Source organism: Buceros rhinoceros, unplaced genomic scaffold (genome assembly GCF_000710305.1).
Source record: "Buceros rhinoceros silvestris isolate BGI_N320 unplaced genomic scaffold, ASM71030v1 scaffold768, whole genome shotgun sequence".
NCBI classification, from domain to species: Eukaryota; Metazoa; Chordata; class Aves; order Bucerotiformes; family Bucerotidae; genus Buceros; species Buceros rhinoceros.
Window position 1 is genome coordinate 35,627 of NW_010426107.1, and position 15,493 is coordinate 51,119.

General features: G+C 38.1%; 1 protein-coding gene across 2 annotated transcripts in view; it reads right to left on the bottom strand.

The window, feature by feature from the left end:
* Positions 1–15,493, bottom strand: part of RBMS1 (RNA binding motif, single stranded interacting protein 1) — a 66,186-nt gene that overhangs the window by 15,254 nt on the left and 35,439 nt on the right. For both annotated transcript variants that reach the window (XM_010141335.1, XM_010141337.1), the window contains exons 4-5: positions 9,969–10,126; positions 7,513–7,592 (exon numbers count right to left, since the gene is read on the bottom strand). In XM_010141335.1, the coding sequence (XP_010139637.1) occupies positions 7,513–7,592; positions 9,969–10,126 (238 nt within the window). The remainder of the gene's footprint in view (positions 1–7,512; positions 7,593–9,968; positions 10,127–15,493) is intronic.

A 15,493-nucleotide genomic window follows, 5' to 3' on the forward strand; every position in this document is an offset into this window, starting at 1 on the left:
TTCCCTACTACTTAAACTGCAATAGCTTCAGAGTACCTATGACAACTCTGCTACATCACACTCTCCCCAATCACAGGGTGGAAGCACTGTTGTGACTTGGCTGCGATCGCTTCTCTGCCAATAAATCCGGACACGTGAGTTGTCTAAGCTTTACCATTACATTCCTCCAGTCACTCTCTGTTTGGAAACACCTTTATGAGACACAGCTGGATTTGAAAACAAGCAAGTTTCCAAATGCAGAGTAAACACACGGGGTGGCAGGGCCACCCACAAAAAAACAACTCAAAGAAAAATCTTAGTGTATCTATCTGTACCATGCAACTAGTATAACCATGGCCAGTGCTGTAGAGCTTGTCACTCTGTCTGCGTTTACAGAAGATGATTGGTATTGAAAACCTCAGAGACTTACAACGTGGCGAAGAGCTTGACTTTTAAAACTTTGGCACAAAACTAGCACTTATGCCCAAGTCACCCCTGGCATACCTGAAACAGTAGCTCTGGTGCTACTGGGAAAATATCCACTTCCTGAAGGATGCATGTTTTGACAGTCTTCTCCATAAAAGATGGATGGACTGGGAGACGGAATTGGTATGTGGTTCTGTCTCATCTCCAGCATTGACCACACATCTGTCAGAGACTTGTACCTCTCCTATCCACACGCTATTATTCAGCAAATAACTTTAATATCAGAGACAGTCTTTAGTACTAGACATGACAACTGAATTAATTTAAAATGTATTATCTTACAGCAAATGGTAATTAAAATCCTATAATCATAAAATAAACCAGGGAAATGTCAGGCTAATGACACTGGAAAAAGTATTGGGGACCTATGGACAGTGGAGTAAGTGCACAAGAAAATAATAAAAACCCTAAAGGAGGAGACAGAAACTGAAGAACATTGTCTTCAAAATCTCACATTTCTGAGGGGATTTTTGACATTGGCGCAAACAGGTACTATATCAATAGCTTGATGGATAATTTGATGTTACTTTATAAAAGCTAGATCCCAATGACCTTGGCCTTACAGAACCTTACAGTTCTGTTGAAATAAACAGAGTTAATCTCAGAAGATGTTAGTCAATATGGGTAAAATTGTTGGGTTCAGGTCTGAAACTATTTTGATTCTGATTTCACGCAGTGAGAAAAAAAAATCCATCTGAAAGGGAGACCTGAGATTCAAATACTGAAGTTAACTGCCTTAAATGAAAAAAAAAGCTCTTCCCCAAATCAAGAATCTCTGGCTACTTATAAATTGTTTCAAACTATCTAGTATTGTGGGAAGCATGTGTGACTTCCAAAACACACTATAAATTTTTGGATGAAGTCAAAAGAAACTGGCATGAGAACAGCTTATAAAGACATCAGAAAATACCTAAAGGTATTTCTAGCCCTGTGATTCTGTACTATAGCACTCACAGGTAATAAATACTTTATTTAAAACTGCATTATGCTTTCATTAAAAATCCCCATAGTGAATTGTACAAAACTTTTCTGCAAGCATTGTTTGTGCTTACATTTCCCATCACTGTCTCAAGATAAAGACCTTTTTTAAAAAACAGAGTAAACTGTCCAACTGTTTGAATAAAATGTTCACAAAGATCTATTTTAAGAATAGATATGACTTCTTTTTGTCAGTAGGCAACTGAAAACAGCTAAATTTTAAATGATGAAATATCTTGTTGCATTGGCAACACTCTCCTAACAAATATAAAGAGGAAGAAAAAGTCAAACAAGAATTACCCATGCGGATTTTGCATACGTAATATTCAAAACCTGCAGCAATAATAATAAAGCATTAATTTGTGATTTGCCAGAAGCTGGTGCTCCATCTTACTGAACACAAATCTGGTCATGGGAACCCTTGTTCTTCTGACTTTCCAACTTCTCTTGCTCCTCACTGTGTCCATAAATGAAGCCAAATGCTGTGAAAGCTCCAACTCCAACGATAAAAAATTAATCAGACCATCTATTTAATACCACCAGCTGCTGTGAGTAGGCTCTATAGCATTTGCCTTCTCTGATTCCAATTCAAGAACTAACGCTGATAGTGGGGACTGCTGCAACTGAAAGCCTAACTGCAATTTTTGGCTGCTCTTGCATACATGTGACCTGAGCACTATTGCATTCATTGCTTCAGGAACACAGTGACTGATGGTCATCAGAGGGAGGGTCATGAGAAGGAGATAAACCTTCATGGGTGCCAAGTATAATCTCCCTCCCATGAAAGAATGAACATAGCCCTTACTCTCTTCAAAATTAAATCTGAAGTTTATTTCTTCAGCTTGCTTTTCCTCTTATTTTTCACAAGTACGATATTCTCTCTCTTGCACATACAACATGTATATAATTGACAGATATAAAAACAAAAAAACTCCCTAAAGAACTCTATGGAGCAGTCAAGCAACCTTTTTGTGGTCCAGGAAGGAAGGGAGAGTCATTTTTATTGTTTAATTGTTGGGAAGTGTGCAGGCCCAGGGATGAAGGGGATCATTAATCATTCACTGACTTGTCTGTATGTGCCAGACAGAGAGAAAAGGTGTAAGTATTCAGTTACAACAGCTTAGAGATAGCTGACTTACAGTGGACTTATGCGTCTGAAGCTAAGACTCTACTGACACTTAGTGAAAACCAGCAGACCTCTCAATGGTTTGCAGACGTCTGTGGAGCTGCTGCTATGGAGGTGTTCTGTAACCGCAAGCTTTCCCATGCTTTGAAAGCAGGACAGTGTTTTAAAACCTGGCTGGGGAACATTCTGACCATCTCCTCCTGCCCTCCTCTAGGGCTCATGTTTTTTTTACAGAAGAAATATGTGAATGCAATTTCAGTCCAGAGAGTAAATACTTCCTTGCCATACACACATTGTGCACATCTGTACATTAGAATTCAGTCTTTTTTTGTTCAGCGACTACCCAAATATGTACCAGGTGATACTATAAATGCAAGAACAAAATTCACGTTCGTATGTTGGACTTTGTATTTACACCCTTGACTTTACATGGCTAATTTTATCAACTTTTCAATAAACCCTGCTTTCAGATATGAATAAAATAGTTTTAAAATACTATTCTTTTAATCAGTTTTAAATTCAACTGCATATTTCACTGACTTTCATTGCTTATTTTCTAGTGACAAAGCATATGAGACTAATGAATTCTGACATTAAAACATCACTTTAATGATAGACCAAGCCTGCAGAGTTAGAAACTGTTGCCAAAAGCTGTAGGAATTAAAGAAGTAGTTGTGCAATCCAAGATCTCAGTAGCTTTATATGTTTAAAGAGAAACAAAACATGTACTCTTAAATGCAGTGCTCAGGGTTATATTTCTTCAATAACTTACACAAGGTCTAATAATTTGTCAAAGGAGCATATTTTGAGTAGTTTTAAATAAGATTTTTCTTTTCTATTCCGATGTTGCTTCTTAAAACAAAGCAGCAATTACAAGCTATGAGAATGAGAGCAATAAAAGCTTCTAAACTTTGATCTAATGGGCAAGATCTTGGTTCTTCTGCCTTCAGCGTGACAGTCAGGAGTAACACCACCACTGTGACCTCTTGATACCCTTTAGCAGTGGTTTTCAGATTGTGTTAACGAATTATTTCTAAAGGATCTGTGAAAGATAACTAAGAAATGTGTGTTTATGGCCAAGTGGCTTAAATTCACTATATAGGGATTTGCAGTGCTGGATACTTTGTAAAGGTAAGCAAATAGAAAACGCTTGAAAGCTACTGCCACAAGATAACTGCTTCAAACCCAACTAGAACTGTCTTGGTTTGAGCTCGAACAGAACCAATTCTGTTCAGTGATTTCACTTTCCAGCTCAGTCTCTTCTAACTAACTGCACTTTCTGAAGTTAACAGCATACTTTTGCAGACAGTGTCTGCTATGAGAAGTGATGACGCTTGATGTTTACAGTTACTACCAGGGATTGGTGTGCAGAAAGGCTCTTGCTTATATTTTTTTCCTGTGGAGACCAAGGTCACTGATAAATCCCGTGTACCGCGGTGGGTGCAGTACATTAGAGGCTGCACCTGCGGGGAGGAGCGGACAGGACAGGTGACCCTGAACTGACCAACAAGGTGTTCCATCCCATAGATGTCATATTTGGTGTAAAGCTGAGGGATCACAAGGATCAAGCTCTCTTCTTCAATGTATGGCATCCAAAAGGAACACTGTCTCTTCTGCCTTCAATCCCAATCTGTGCATTCCTGAATCCAGTCCCTGTCTGCCACTGGGTCCAGTCTGGGACTTCCCCAGTGCCTGCCCACAACATCACTGGTCACGGTGATGTAACTGCCACCAGGGGGGATAGAGTTTGGTATTGGTTTTGTATATATTTCATTTTATTGTTATAATTTTCATTAAAGCAGTTTTAGTTTTCTTTTCCAATTCATAAATCTCCCTCCCTTATTCCCTTTCTCTTCCCCTTTGAGGAGGGAGAGCAGTTAATAGAGAGCATCTGTCATTTGTCTAGTGGCCAGCCCGCCCTAACCCTTGACAAGAACACAAACAGTGAAACTAATACAGCACTCCGAGGAGTTTTAGGACTTTACTAACTTGCAGCCCATTTGAAATTGCCCTCTAAGCTAACCTTCCTTCTTCGTCATGGCAGGCAAACAAGGACACCCTAAATACTGAATGTATTTCCATAAGCTAATATGGAGGAGGGAAATAAAGCCTGAATAGCTTGTTACATCTGGGTTCAGCTTGCTCAGTATCATCACTGCCCAGTCGCTCACTGGTTTTGCAGTTGCTTTTACAACCACCCTGTGCTACCCTTTGGCCCTCTCAAATTCAGAGATTTTTCTGTTCTGTCTTCTCATGCTCCAGAGGAGGTTTCACCTATGCCTCCTACAACTGTGTTTAACCCATTCTTCCATTTAAATCCAAACCTAGTTAAAATTACAAAGCTGCATCATGAAAGCATGTTTTTGTTGAGCAGATGTTTTTCCTCCCACACCTATTTCATTACGGGCCCTTCTCTCCTACCCTCCTCATCCTGATAACAGTGTTTTTATAGCCAGCTCCCCTTGCTGATTTTAGCCAAGTTTCTAGGACACAATGTTTTAATTTAAACACCGTTCCAGTTCTACCATTTTATTTTACATGTATTTGAGCTTGCTCCTCTATAAACCCAAAGGATACTAACCTACTTCAAACATTTTCCCAACCTTTCTTTGTCCAAGAGCTTTCCCACTACATCCACTTTTCTCTGTGCACATAGTCCAAGACCACAGTTGCCTCACGACTCTGCCCCACTTTTTGGCAGACTGCAGCACATCCTTATGCATAAGCTACATCCTCTAGTAAGACTGCAATATTGGACATGTGCTTGCTATGTGGTAAGGAACTCCAGGAAGAATTTGAACTCCATAAAAACCTTTCCAAGAAGCAATAAAACTTGACAGCACCGGCATGGAAAAGTAGAGTTGGGGCTGAACCATTTACAACAAAATTGGGAGCCTTTAATAAACAAGGTTCTCACAGCTCCCTTACACACCTACTTATCTGTTGCATTTTTCAGCGTCATGGATGGTTATAACTCACTACCTGACTTTCAGACATTTAGATTTATCTATTTCTGAGCGACTCATCTACACAGTCTTTGTAAGTGTAAGGACAGCTGACAGCAAAGATACATCAGTCTCTGCTTCTTCGTCTGTTCTGGACAGGGAGCCTAGACATCTCTATTGCCAAGTAAGCATTAGAAGGCAAAGTCCATGAGGTGGATTACATCTTGAGACCCTTCTTTAGTTTCCACTTTCTGATAACCATCAGTTCTGTGCAAATTTCTTGCCCTTGATTAACCACACTTTTCTGGTAAATATTTTCCTCCACGCTGCAGAAATTGTTCTTACAATTCCATGTAGCAGCTTTCTATTTCTGCCGGGTTGAACCTGATCATGTAAGAGTGCAACTCCAGCTTTCGCAACTGCCCACCAGAGACAAAGCATGATTAGCAATGACATGCTTGATGGCTCTCTCATTGAAAACAGGATAATGCAAGTGAAAATAAAAATGAGCAAACTAAAAAGCACTAATATGAGTTTCTGTTACAGTTTTTTTACTGGCTTTCATTGAATAGGAACCTCTATATGTTAATTTGAGCCCTCAGTTTCGCCACGCTTTTTACTCTTGATTATGTCCACGCCATAGCAGCACTATAAAACTAATCACGGAGGGTGGATCAGAGAACAGTCAGCATTCAGAGAAAATTATTCCATGACCTCCTTGCCCCTAAAGGGATTTTCCATCTCATAAAACACAGATTGCAAAATATGTGAAATAGAAAAGTAAACGTTATAGCCCCTATGTATAACAAAGTTTTAACTAAATAATGTCAGCAATCAATCTCAATGCAAAAGGGTTGCAAAAGCCAAGCCAGAAAAGTCAAAGCCCTGCATTAGATTAGTGTTGGTGAAGGGAGTGGTTTCCTGTGCTCTGGAGCAGCTTTCCATCCCTACTGCAGAACAGACTGCCTCGAACTGGAGTAATCTTTCAGAGATGAGGCATGTATGTAGTTTTACTGAACAAGCCACATTCTTGTCTGCCTGCCGAGGGCTGCTTTCCTCCTTGGTGTCAGGGTTTGGCTGAGGAGAACATTTCACCAGCAGGATAAAAGTGGCTTCAGCAACCACATCAACAATGTAATTTGTAAAATTCCCACTTGGGGTTCTCAATAAAATGGTTACTGAAAGCTGCCTGGAATGTCAGGCATGTATTCCTTCCTCCTTTATTGCCATCTTTTCTTTTTATTTTACTCTGCTACTCTGAATTTCTTTTCCTCATTTTTAAGTGTTTATGGAATACACATTTTGTCTCTTAGAAACAGTGCTGACAAAGCATGCAAACTGATGAGGAACTTGGTGTGACACCAAAAATGCACTATGTAGCTTATCAGCATTTTGCCTTGCACGATATTTCTAAAAGTGGCATTCTTTGTTGACCTCCTTCCATCTTCCTGAAGAACCTCAAAGCCTACTTTGACTTGAGAGTCACAGCTCCCCAACGAATGAAAATGCCTGGCATTAAGGCACTACTGCAGAATCTATTTCTTTCTAATAAAATCTTTATTGTTTTGAAAATCACTTTGAAAAAAATCACCAACAGATGGCAAAAGTAGTTCATTTTTTGCTTCTCTTAAAAAAAAAACAGACAAAAACTGTCTACGGACAATCAGCCAAATTCTGTTCTGCTACACATACTTGTCTCATGACTTCAACTGGGATTATGTGGGACATAAATGTGTGCATAGCTGGCTGAAGGCATCTTAGCTGCTTGCCTGTCTGCTAGAAGAGAACACTACTAGATTCCTAGAAAAGGTTTACAGTAGAGAAGTGACATACCGTGTTCCAAGTGAGCAAGTATTATAGTCATCCAACAAGACACAGTTTAATTTTAATAAGCCTGCCTCTGAATGAGAAGCCAGATACAGTAATCCGTGTTAACAGGCTTCCACCATGTAAGCAGTAACCCATTCATACATCTTATTAGAAATACATGCAACATACCAGAAACTCCTGCTGGTGTCTTTATGAATTTTCCATTAAAATGAGCAATCACTGCTTCACATTTTTCTGTTGACTCCATTCTAAGAAAATAAAGAATAATTAACATAAATTAAATGCTCATCCAGATTCCCATGTTTGCGATTTTTTTTTAAGCACATTTCTTGTTTTTTCTTGCTTTACTTTTGTGGCTTGCTTTCCCACGTGTGAGCAACAGAGAGGATTATTTTCTAAGAACACAGAGCTTCAGGCAGGTAAAACTAAACTCAGTTAACATTTTACACACTCTGAGGCCAAATTCAGTGCCAAACTGCAAATACAATGCTCTTACTTACTTAGAAATTACGTAGAACATAACTTGGATAGGTACAGTACAAAGTACCTATGCTGTCTTGAAGGAAGCAGAAAGGCTGATCCGCAGGATCAAATACGTTACCCCTTATTTACCTAATAAAATGCTCCCTAGGGCAAGAAATTAAAATCTTTATTTAAGGTCTACATGTTTCTCAGACAATTTTAACTTTAGCTAATATTAATCCAGAAATGTTCCAAAATCTACCTGGCAGAAGGGGAGAAATTCTGAATAGATACGACAGCTTATTCTACAAATTATTCTACAATTTATGTGTGTGTGAATAAAAAAATACATACATAAGAATAACTTCATCTTGATGTATATATAAAATAGACAATATATAATACAGGACCTATTGAGAAAATATTTAACTTTAAAGTTAATCTCTTTTAATGTCTTCGGTACAAGTGAGGTTTTGGATACACATGCCTTTCGGACTTTTACATATAAGTCTAAAACTCTTCTGGCTAGATTAGAATATAAGCATTCCTAAAATACCACTGGTTCAAGGCAGAGTTAGTAAGCAAGTTTAGGGAGAAAAGACCAAATAAATTCATAATGTCTATTGAATTTTAGCTTGGTTGTTACTGGATTCTACCCTTCACAGTACCAAAAAGTGAAAGCTGCATTTAATCAAGTATCAGTATTTTAAAAAAATCTGTAAATATAACTTCTGGATAGATACTGCTTTGTAAGTCGACCAAAAACATACTCACATATTCTCTGTATACCTGTATGGAGTTCACACTCACATACTTATGCGTATGCTTATGTGAAAAAAAAAATACAAGCGTATGAATGTCATAAAAACACCCAATTAAATTTACACCAAAAATATCACAAATACTCATTGATTTATTTAAAGGCGACAGGAAGAAATTTTGGTAGAAACCAAACTTGCTGGTTTTCCACTCTTAAGTAAAGGAATATCATCCTATTGTTTCCAATTGTACTCCTTTGTTGCATTTTCTCAAACCTGATTGGTCTGCCAAGCAAATAAATTGGAGGGTGGGATTTAAAAAAGAAAGACAAGAAGAAGAAATCACAGTGCTGTGAACTACCCATAGCCAACTCACAGGGAAACCAATCCCTAAAAATTCTGGCTTCATCAGGAGATTATAATTTGTTCAGTTCTTTTCTGTGCACTAAATTTAGATTCTGTTCAAATACAGAACTATTGTAATATTGACTGAATACCTGAAGTATTGGAATTTGACTGCTGACAGAGATTTTACAACCTATTTCGAGAATCCCAATTTTTTGCTCAAAGCATGTCCATTTTTGTGATGATAGAGATATCCAATCTAAAGCCTCAAAATTTTGATCGTCATATCAGGTTTAAAGCAGGACTTAATGACAGACAGAAAAATATTAAGTACATAAAAGGTTTCAAAGGAGAGACTTCAGAACAAATAACTGAATTAACTAGAGAATAAGTAGACTTACATGGACAGAATATTTGGGAGGTAGCTACTGATTTAGGGAAAAAAATTTGTTCTTGTTGATTTGGGAGAGATGTGATCAAGCTGTCAAATATTTTGGGGTGGGATTTACTGTTAGTGAATAAAAATATTTTATTTCCCAGATGACAATATGTTAATGAGCCAGAAAATTCAAAGAGCTGATGTTCTAAGGGCAATGATGAGTTGATTTTTTCAGAGGAACTAATGAAGAAAACAAAAGAAAGTAAAAAAGAAGGGAGGGAAGGGGGGGGTCTTTCTTACGGCCTCCTGTCTTGAATTTAAGGCTTAAAAAGCCATAATAACACAGAAGTTTCTGTGAAGCACCGCCTAATTCTTGCTTACTGGTTCAGGGATAGAGAAGAAAGAAGGAGTACATAGAAGAGAAGGAAGTGAACTCTTATTCCAGGTAGTTGTCCAAAAAGAGCAATAGATTCAGATTTAGCCATCTAAGCAAGATGACACAGCCACATTTGCTTTACGAAAGGCAGAATTAACAAAACCCTGCTGGTATCTCCATCTAGAGCTCCCTTTTCTTTAAAAGCTTGATAATTTTCAATAACTTACACGTTTTCCTCCTATTTCTGCCTTTTTAATTAAAAAAAGGAATAAAGCTGCCAGCATGGCTAACACCACTGAAGTACCTTGCAAAGCCAACACCACGGCTTGTCCCACTCGAGTCCCGCAGTATCCTCGTAGAGATAACCAGCCCAAACGGTTTCAGCATGTTCTCAAGCTCCTGCTCATCCATTGAAAGCGGCAAATTGGAAATGTATAAGTTAGTTGGATCTTGTTCTTGTTGCTGAAAGAGAATTAAAAACATTGTTACTGTTGTTGCCAGCGGAAAGATGTTTTGAATATAAAATAAAATAACAATTACATACTACTACTGGTACAGATTTTTACTTCTCAGCCCCTTTCTAAAGGCTGCTCTTCCCTAGTATTAGTGACCTCCATCTTCTGCCACTGCAAACAGCATTCCTGAGAAAAGGTCCCCTCGTCCTATTACTGCTGACAACAACATTTTTAAGTGGAGATAAAGGGGAATAATTGACCAGGTTATAGTCTATATTAGAACTTCATGTTTCAGATTTTTCTGAAAGAAAAAAAAGTAAAAACAAGATAAAGGCAAGAAATGAGCAGACAAGGAAATGCAAGATTGGTGGAGAGAGCTAAAAAACGTCAGATGTAAATTAAAAAGAGAAAATATTGGAATGACAATTTGAAAATAATAGAGGGAAAATAGGAGAGAATGCACTTAAGAGTGTGTACATTGCCAAAATATTACAAGAATAGGCCGATACAGAAGTGAGTGGGACACTGCTGCCTTCTCCCACACACGAGCATTTTTGAGTCTTCAGGAAGCTTTTACATTATGAATCCAGACAATGCAAAATCTTCCCAAAGTTTTCTCTAGAAACAGACAAAATGACAGAGGATGGCAGCCAGGAGATGAGCGATGAGGAAGTACGTAGTCATCTTTTTGCCATTCTCCTGGCCTTAGGCTATCTACATTGTGCGATCTTGTATCATGAAATTCCATCCCCACTGAAGAACCATTTTTGTTCAAATTGATTGTTTCCAGTGTTTGTCTACAGATTCTCCAGCTGTGGTTAGGAAGCATCGCTTGCAGCCCACTCATACTGCTAACTGCTGGCTGTGCTCCATGATGAAATACATTCTCAGTCCACACAGATCTATATGACTTGGCCCTTAGGGTCACGGAAAACCTCGACATCATCACTGTGGCTCCTGTATAGAAGTAAGTCTCTGCAGGATGCATTATATTGAGCAGAACTTTTTTAGCATTCAGAGTTATATGATCTGAAACAAGAACAGTTTTGAGGGCATAGTCCTCAACGTATTTTCTTTATGTACAAAAGAGCTAATTGATTCTCAGGGAAGCTTGAATGAAACGAGAAAACAAAAACCTACAATACTTTCCTACTGGAATCAAAGCACTTAAAGTGATTATACCTGTGTAGGTGGCCATACCTTCTTAGACATCAATTTTCCTTAAGCTGCCCTTATATTAATAACTCTCAGTACCTTTGGTAGCATATTGCATAATTCAATAATTTGCTATCCGGGATATCAACTCTCAGTTGCAGTTGGTTTTCCTTAAGACAAAAATAGGAGTGGGGGTAGAGATGGGGGCAGGTCAACCTTTTAGGCACAGAAATGAATTCTCATGTTCCAAGAACTCACAAGACTTAAAAATGGAGAAGCAAATTCTGTGCTTATGGACCTTCATTATTTGCATCTTCACCTCGAGTCTCATGTTCATTTTGAGAGGGCTTTCAAGCTTTCTGCAAAGGTTTTTAGGAAACTTCAACATCAAAGGACCTATAAAAGGGAAATATGTTCCCGTTACATCCTTCTGATCTGCTTGCTATGCCACTGACATGACTGTAATTCCTAGCCACATCTGGAATCCTGCACACCTTACAAAACACAAACTTTTCCAAGTGCCCAACTATTATCCTAGTCTGTCACTTTACAATCCATTCCAAATGTCATTTGACTACCATGTATGTCTTCCCTTGCATCCCCCCCAAGTACTGAATATTTACAGAACATAGCAGTTCGTGAATTAAATTATCTTAGAACATCTGATTTCTCATTCATATTAGAAAAATCAGCAGAAAGAGAATTTACACCAAAAATATCACAAATACTCATTGATTTATTTAAAGGCGACAGGAAGAAATTTTGGTAGAAACCAAACTTGCTGGTTTTCCACTCTTAAGTAAAGGAATATCATCCTATTGTTTCCAATTGTATTCCTTTGTTGCATTTTCTCAAACCTGATTGGTCTGCCAAGCAAATAAATTGGAGGGTGGGATTTAAAAAAGAAAGACAAGAAGAAGAAATCACAGTGCTGTGAACTACCCATAGCCAACTCACAGGGAAACCAATCCCTAAAAATTCTGGCTTCATCAGGAGATTATAATTTGTTCAGTTCTTTTCTGTGCACTAAATTTAGATTCTGTTCAAATACAGAACTATTGTAATATTGATTGAATATTAGAAAAATCGTATTAGAAAAATCAGCAGAAAGAAAAGACAAGAAAATGGATTCACTGAAAAGCCAAAGCTTACATTAATATTTATTGCTGGGCAGCGTTCAGCTGCAACGGGAGAACCTATGTTACACTAGTTACATCTTTGACATGTAGTCTGAATTTTCTCAGGTAAGAATGTGAAATGAAAACAGCTTTACATCGGTTTTAGGATTAGTTTGTTACTTGGATTGTGTGTTAGCTAGCTGGGTTTTGTACCTTGAGATATGTAGGCTTACTTCCCTTTTTATTGAAGACTATTAGCAAAAGCTTTATAGGAGGTTATTACCCACAAGGATCACAAAATCGCATTTGTAGCTATAGTATAATTTCCTGAAACTCACAATAGTATTTGAAAGAAAAAACTTTTAATTTTTAAAATTCAGCTTTTTATTATAAGCTGTAAAATATAATGCACACAAATATCCTAGAAGCTTCCTGAAAAAGATAAAATGGTATACAAGCTGGAAAAGCAGATACTTTGCATATTTTACTCTAATTTACTAATTTTTTTCTATAATAAGTCTGCATTATACTATAAAAATGTTCTCATTTAAAGGCCTAACAACAATCAGAAAGATAAAAAAAAGTTTAGCTCACACTAATAAAAAAGTAATTTACATGCAAAAATAGATGCTTACACTCAGAAACACCTAACCGAGAAAGAAACTGAGTCAACTGTAGAATGTCAGAGCAATCTGGTTTCTTCGGGTAAGCGGGTAGATCATATTGCCCTTCTCTGGGCTCCAACTCCAGGCTAGGGGGTAACCACACTTGTGCCTTATACAGGCAGTGCATTCAGGATGGGAGATCATGAGCTTTCCTTTACAAAAGGGATACAAAGACCTACAGCGCTTCGCTGTAACACACAAAGATGTTCCTCCATGCATGCTGGGAAACTTGATTCTTCTATCTACCCACCTAGCAGGGAAAACTTCACGTCATGAAGTCATGTAACAGCATCGTTAGAGAAGGGAAGGCTCAACTTCGTGACTTTACCACTAACCCACACTGCAAATCCCTTAAGAACGGAGAGGGGAAAAAAGTGCATCTGAGGTAAACGTTCTATGGAAGTTGCTTTCTCTGAATAGAAAGCATTTTGTCATGGAAAAAAATCTGACTTGCGGCCCATGAAATGATCTACATTTTGTATTAGTAACTAGACTGCATTTTGGTGAGGTGTGTGCTGAATGGCTGACTGGGAAAGAATTACTTCTGCTTTCCTGACCCTTTCTCTATGTAATAGTGTACTACAGCCTGAATACTCCCACAGATGCAGTTATTTCTGCTTTTGATCCTTCAATGGGACATACTGACCACAGTAGAAAAAGGGGAGTTTGAAGATAGTCCTACATACATCCACAGCTAGAACTGGTAAAGATGGCAAATGTGGCAGAGGAATAGCAAAAAAAAACCCAAACAAACAAAACAAGCCAACAGATGAGGACGTCACACTAAAATCCCGGGATATGAAATAAAATTTCATTAATCTCTAACTCTCACAAAACAAAACTGTTGAAATACCCACAAACACATTCCACAGGGCACCAAGGTTTTACCTGCAGTGCAGGCAGAAACCCACAGCCGCCCTATGGAGCAGCAACAGTTCAGCTATAAGGTCAAATCATAGATTCATAGAATACGTCAAGTTGGAAGGGACCTATAATGGCCGTCAAGTCCAACCGGGTCAGGACAGATGAATTTAATCCATTTCTCCACTTTGCAGACAAAGGAAAAAAAAAAAAAAAAAGCTCTTTCTTCTCAAAAGAGCTCATTTATAATACTAAGCTCATACTGTTGGGGAGATCTAAAGTAAAACTGAACTCTAGTTTCTACAGTGTATTTGGAATTTTATATAGCTTGGCAGCAGAAAAATTATACCTACTAATGTGCAAAACACCTCCTCTCCTCCTGTTAATTATGGCACCATGCAGCTTCTACCATTTCCTCAAGACTACTAAACCTTAAAAGAGCAATTCTTATGTTACCTTGTAAATACTAGCCTATACAGTAGAGATAAGAAGGAACTGAAAGGCCTAAAGAGGAGACGAAACTAGAGATAAGAAAGAACTGAGCAGCCTAAAGGCCAGTTGAAACCAGCATAAAGCCCAACAAACTGTGGCAAATTGTGTACCTCTTCAACACCGCTAGGGATCTCCAGAGACGACCATGAAAGCCCTTCCAAGACCAGGGCATGTGCGTAATGACTATGTAAAAATATTAATCAGTTCCAAGAAATAGAATGAATATGTATGGCTATTCTGGGAAAAATAACGACTAAGTATGCGATCAGGTGATACATCCTTGGCTGAGGCAGCATACGGCATGCACGATGGGTGGAATTATCTCCTGTGCATCCGGTGCTGCAAATAAAGAAATGCTTGGTTCTTAATACTAAAGTGGTGTTAAGGAGTTTATTCCCCATGTCAGTAACACTATCGGGGTATGTTTTGGGAGATCATAAGCATTAAGTAAATTCCTTCCCCTTAGAACATGCTGGATTTCCAAGCTGACTTCCAAATGGCAACCAAACCTAGGACTCCCCACCCATCTTTATCCTGCCTTATGCAAAAGGCACTGTACAAACAGATGTTTGCTTTTATGCAAGGTTTTGGCATGAGAAATTATTAAACAGTTAAAAATTCAGGAAGTTAGGAAAGAGACAAACTTGGAAACTTGTCCCTCTGTCTCTCTGACAAACAGCAGTTTAATAAAAGTTCTGCGACTTACCAAAATGTGTCTCACTATAGTTTAACTCACATGGTTTTATTACAGTTCTGTTTCAAAAGAGAAAGATAATTCCTCTGATATCTAAGTTTCTAATTTTTATTCTGGAATTCAGCAAAAAAGTGAAACTGGCAAAAATAGCTGTAAACATAACAACTTAGCTCAAACCTTGCCTATATGTGGTTCTTCCAAAAGTAGGGGTTTTTCCTATGCTTAAAATACATGAAATCATATAAGCTGCTTTCACCTTAGAAATCTTGAATCTCTTGAAATTATTTCTACCATTTCATGGGGATGATCAAAAAGAATTACTAAAGTCAGTGGAAAGCTTCCTACTTTAGGGTAGTGAGCTACCATTAAAACAGTAAAATAGAAACCAC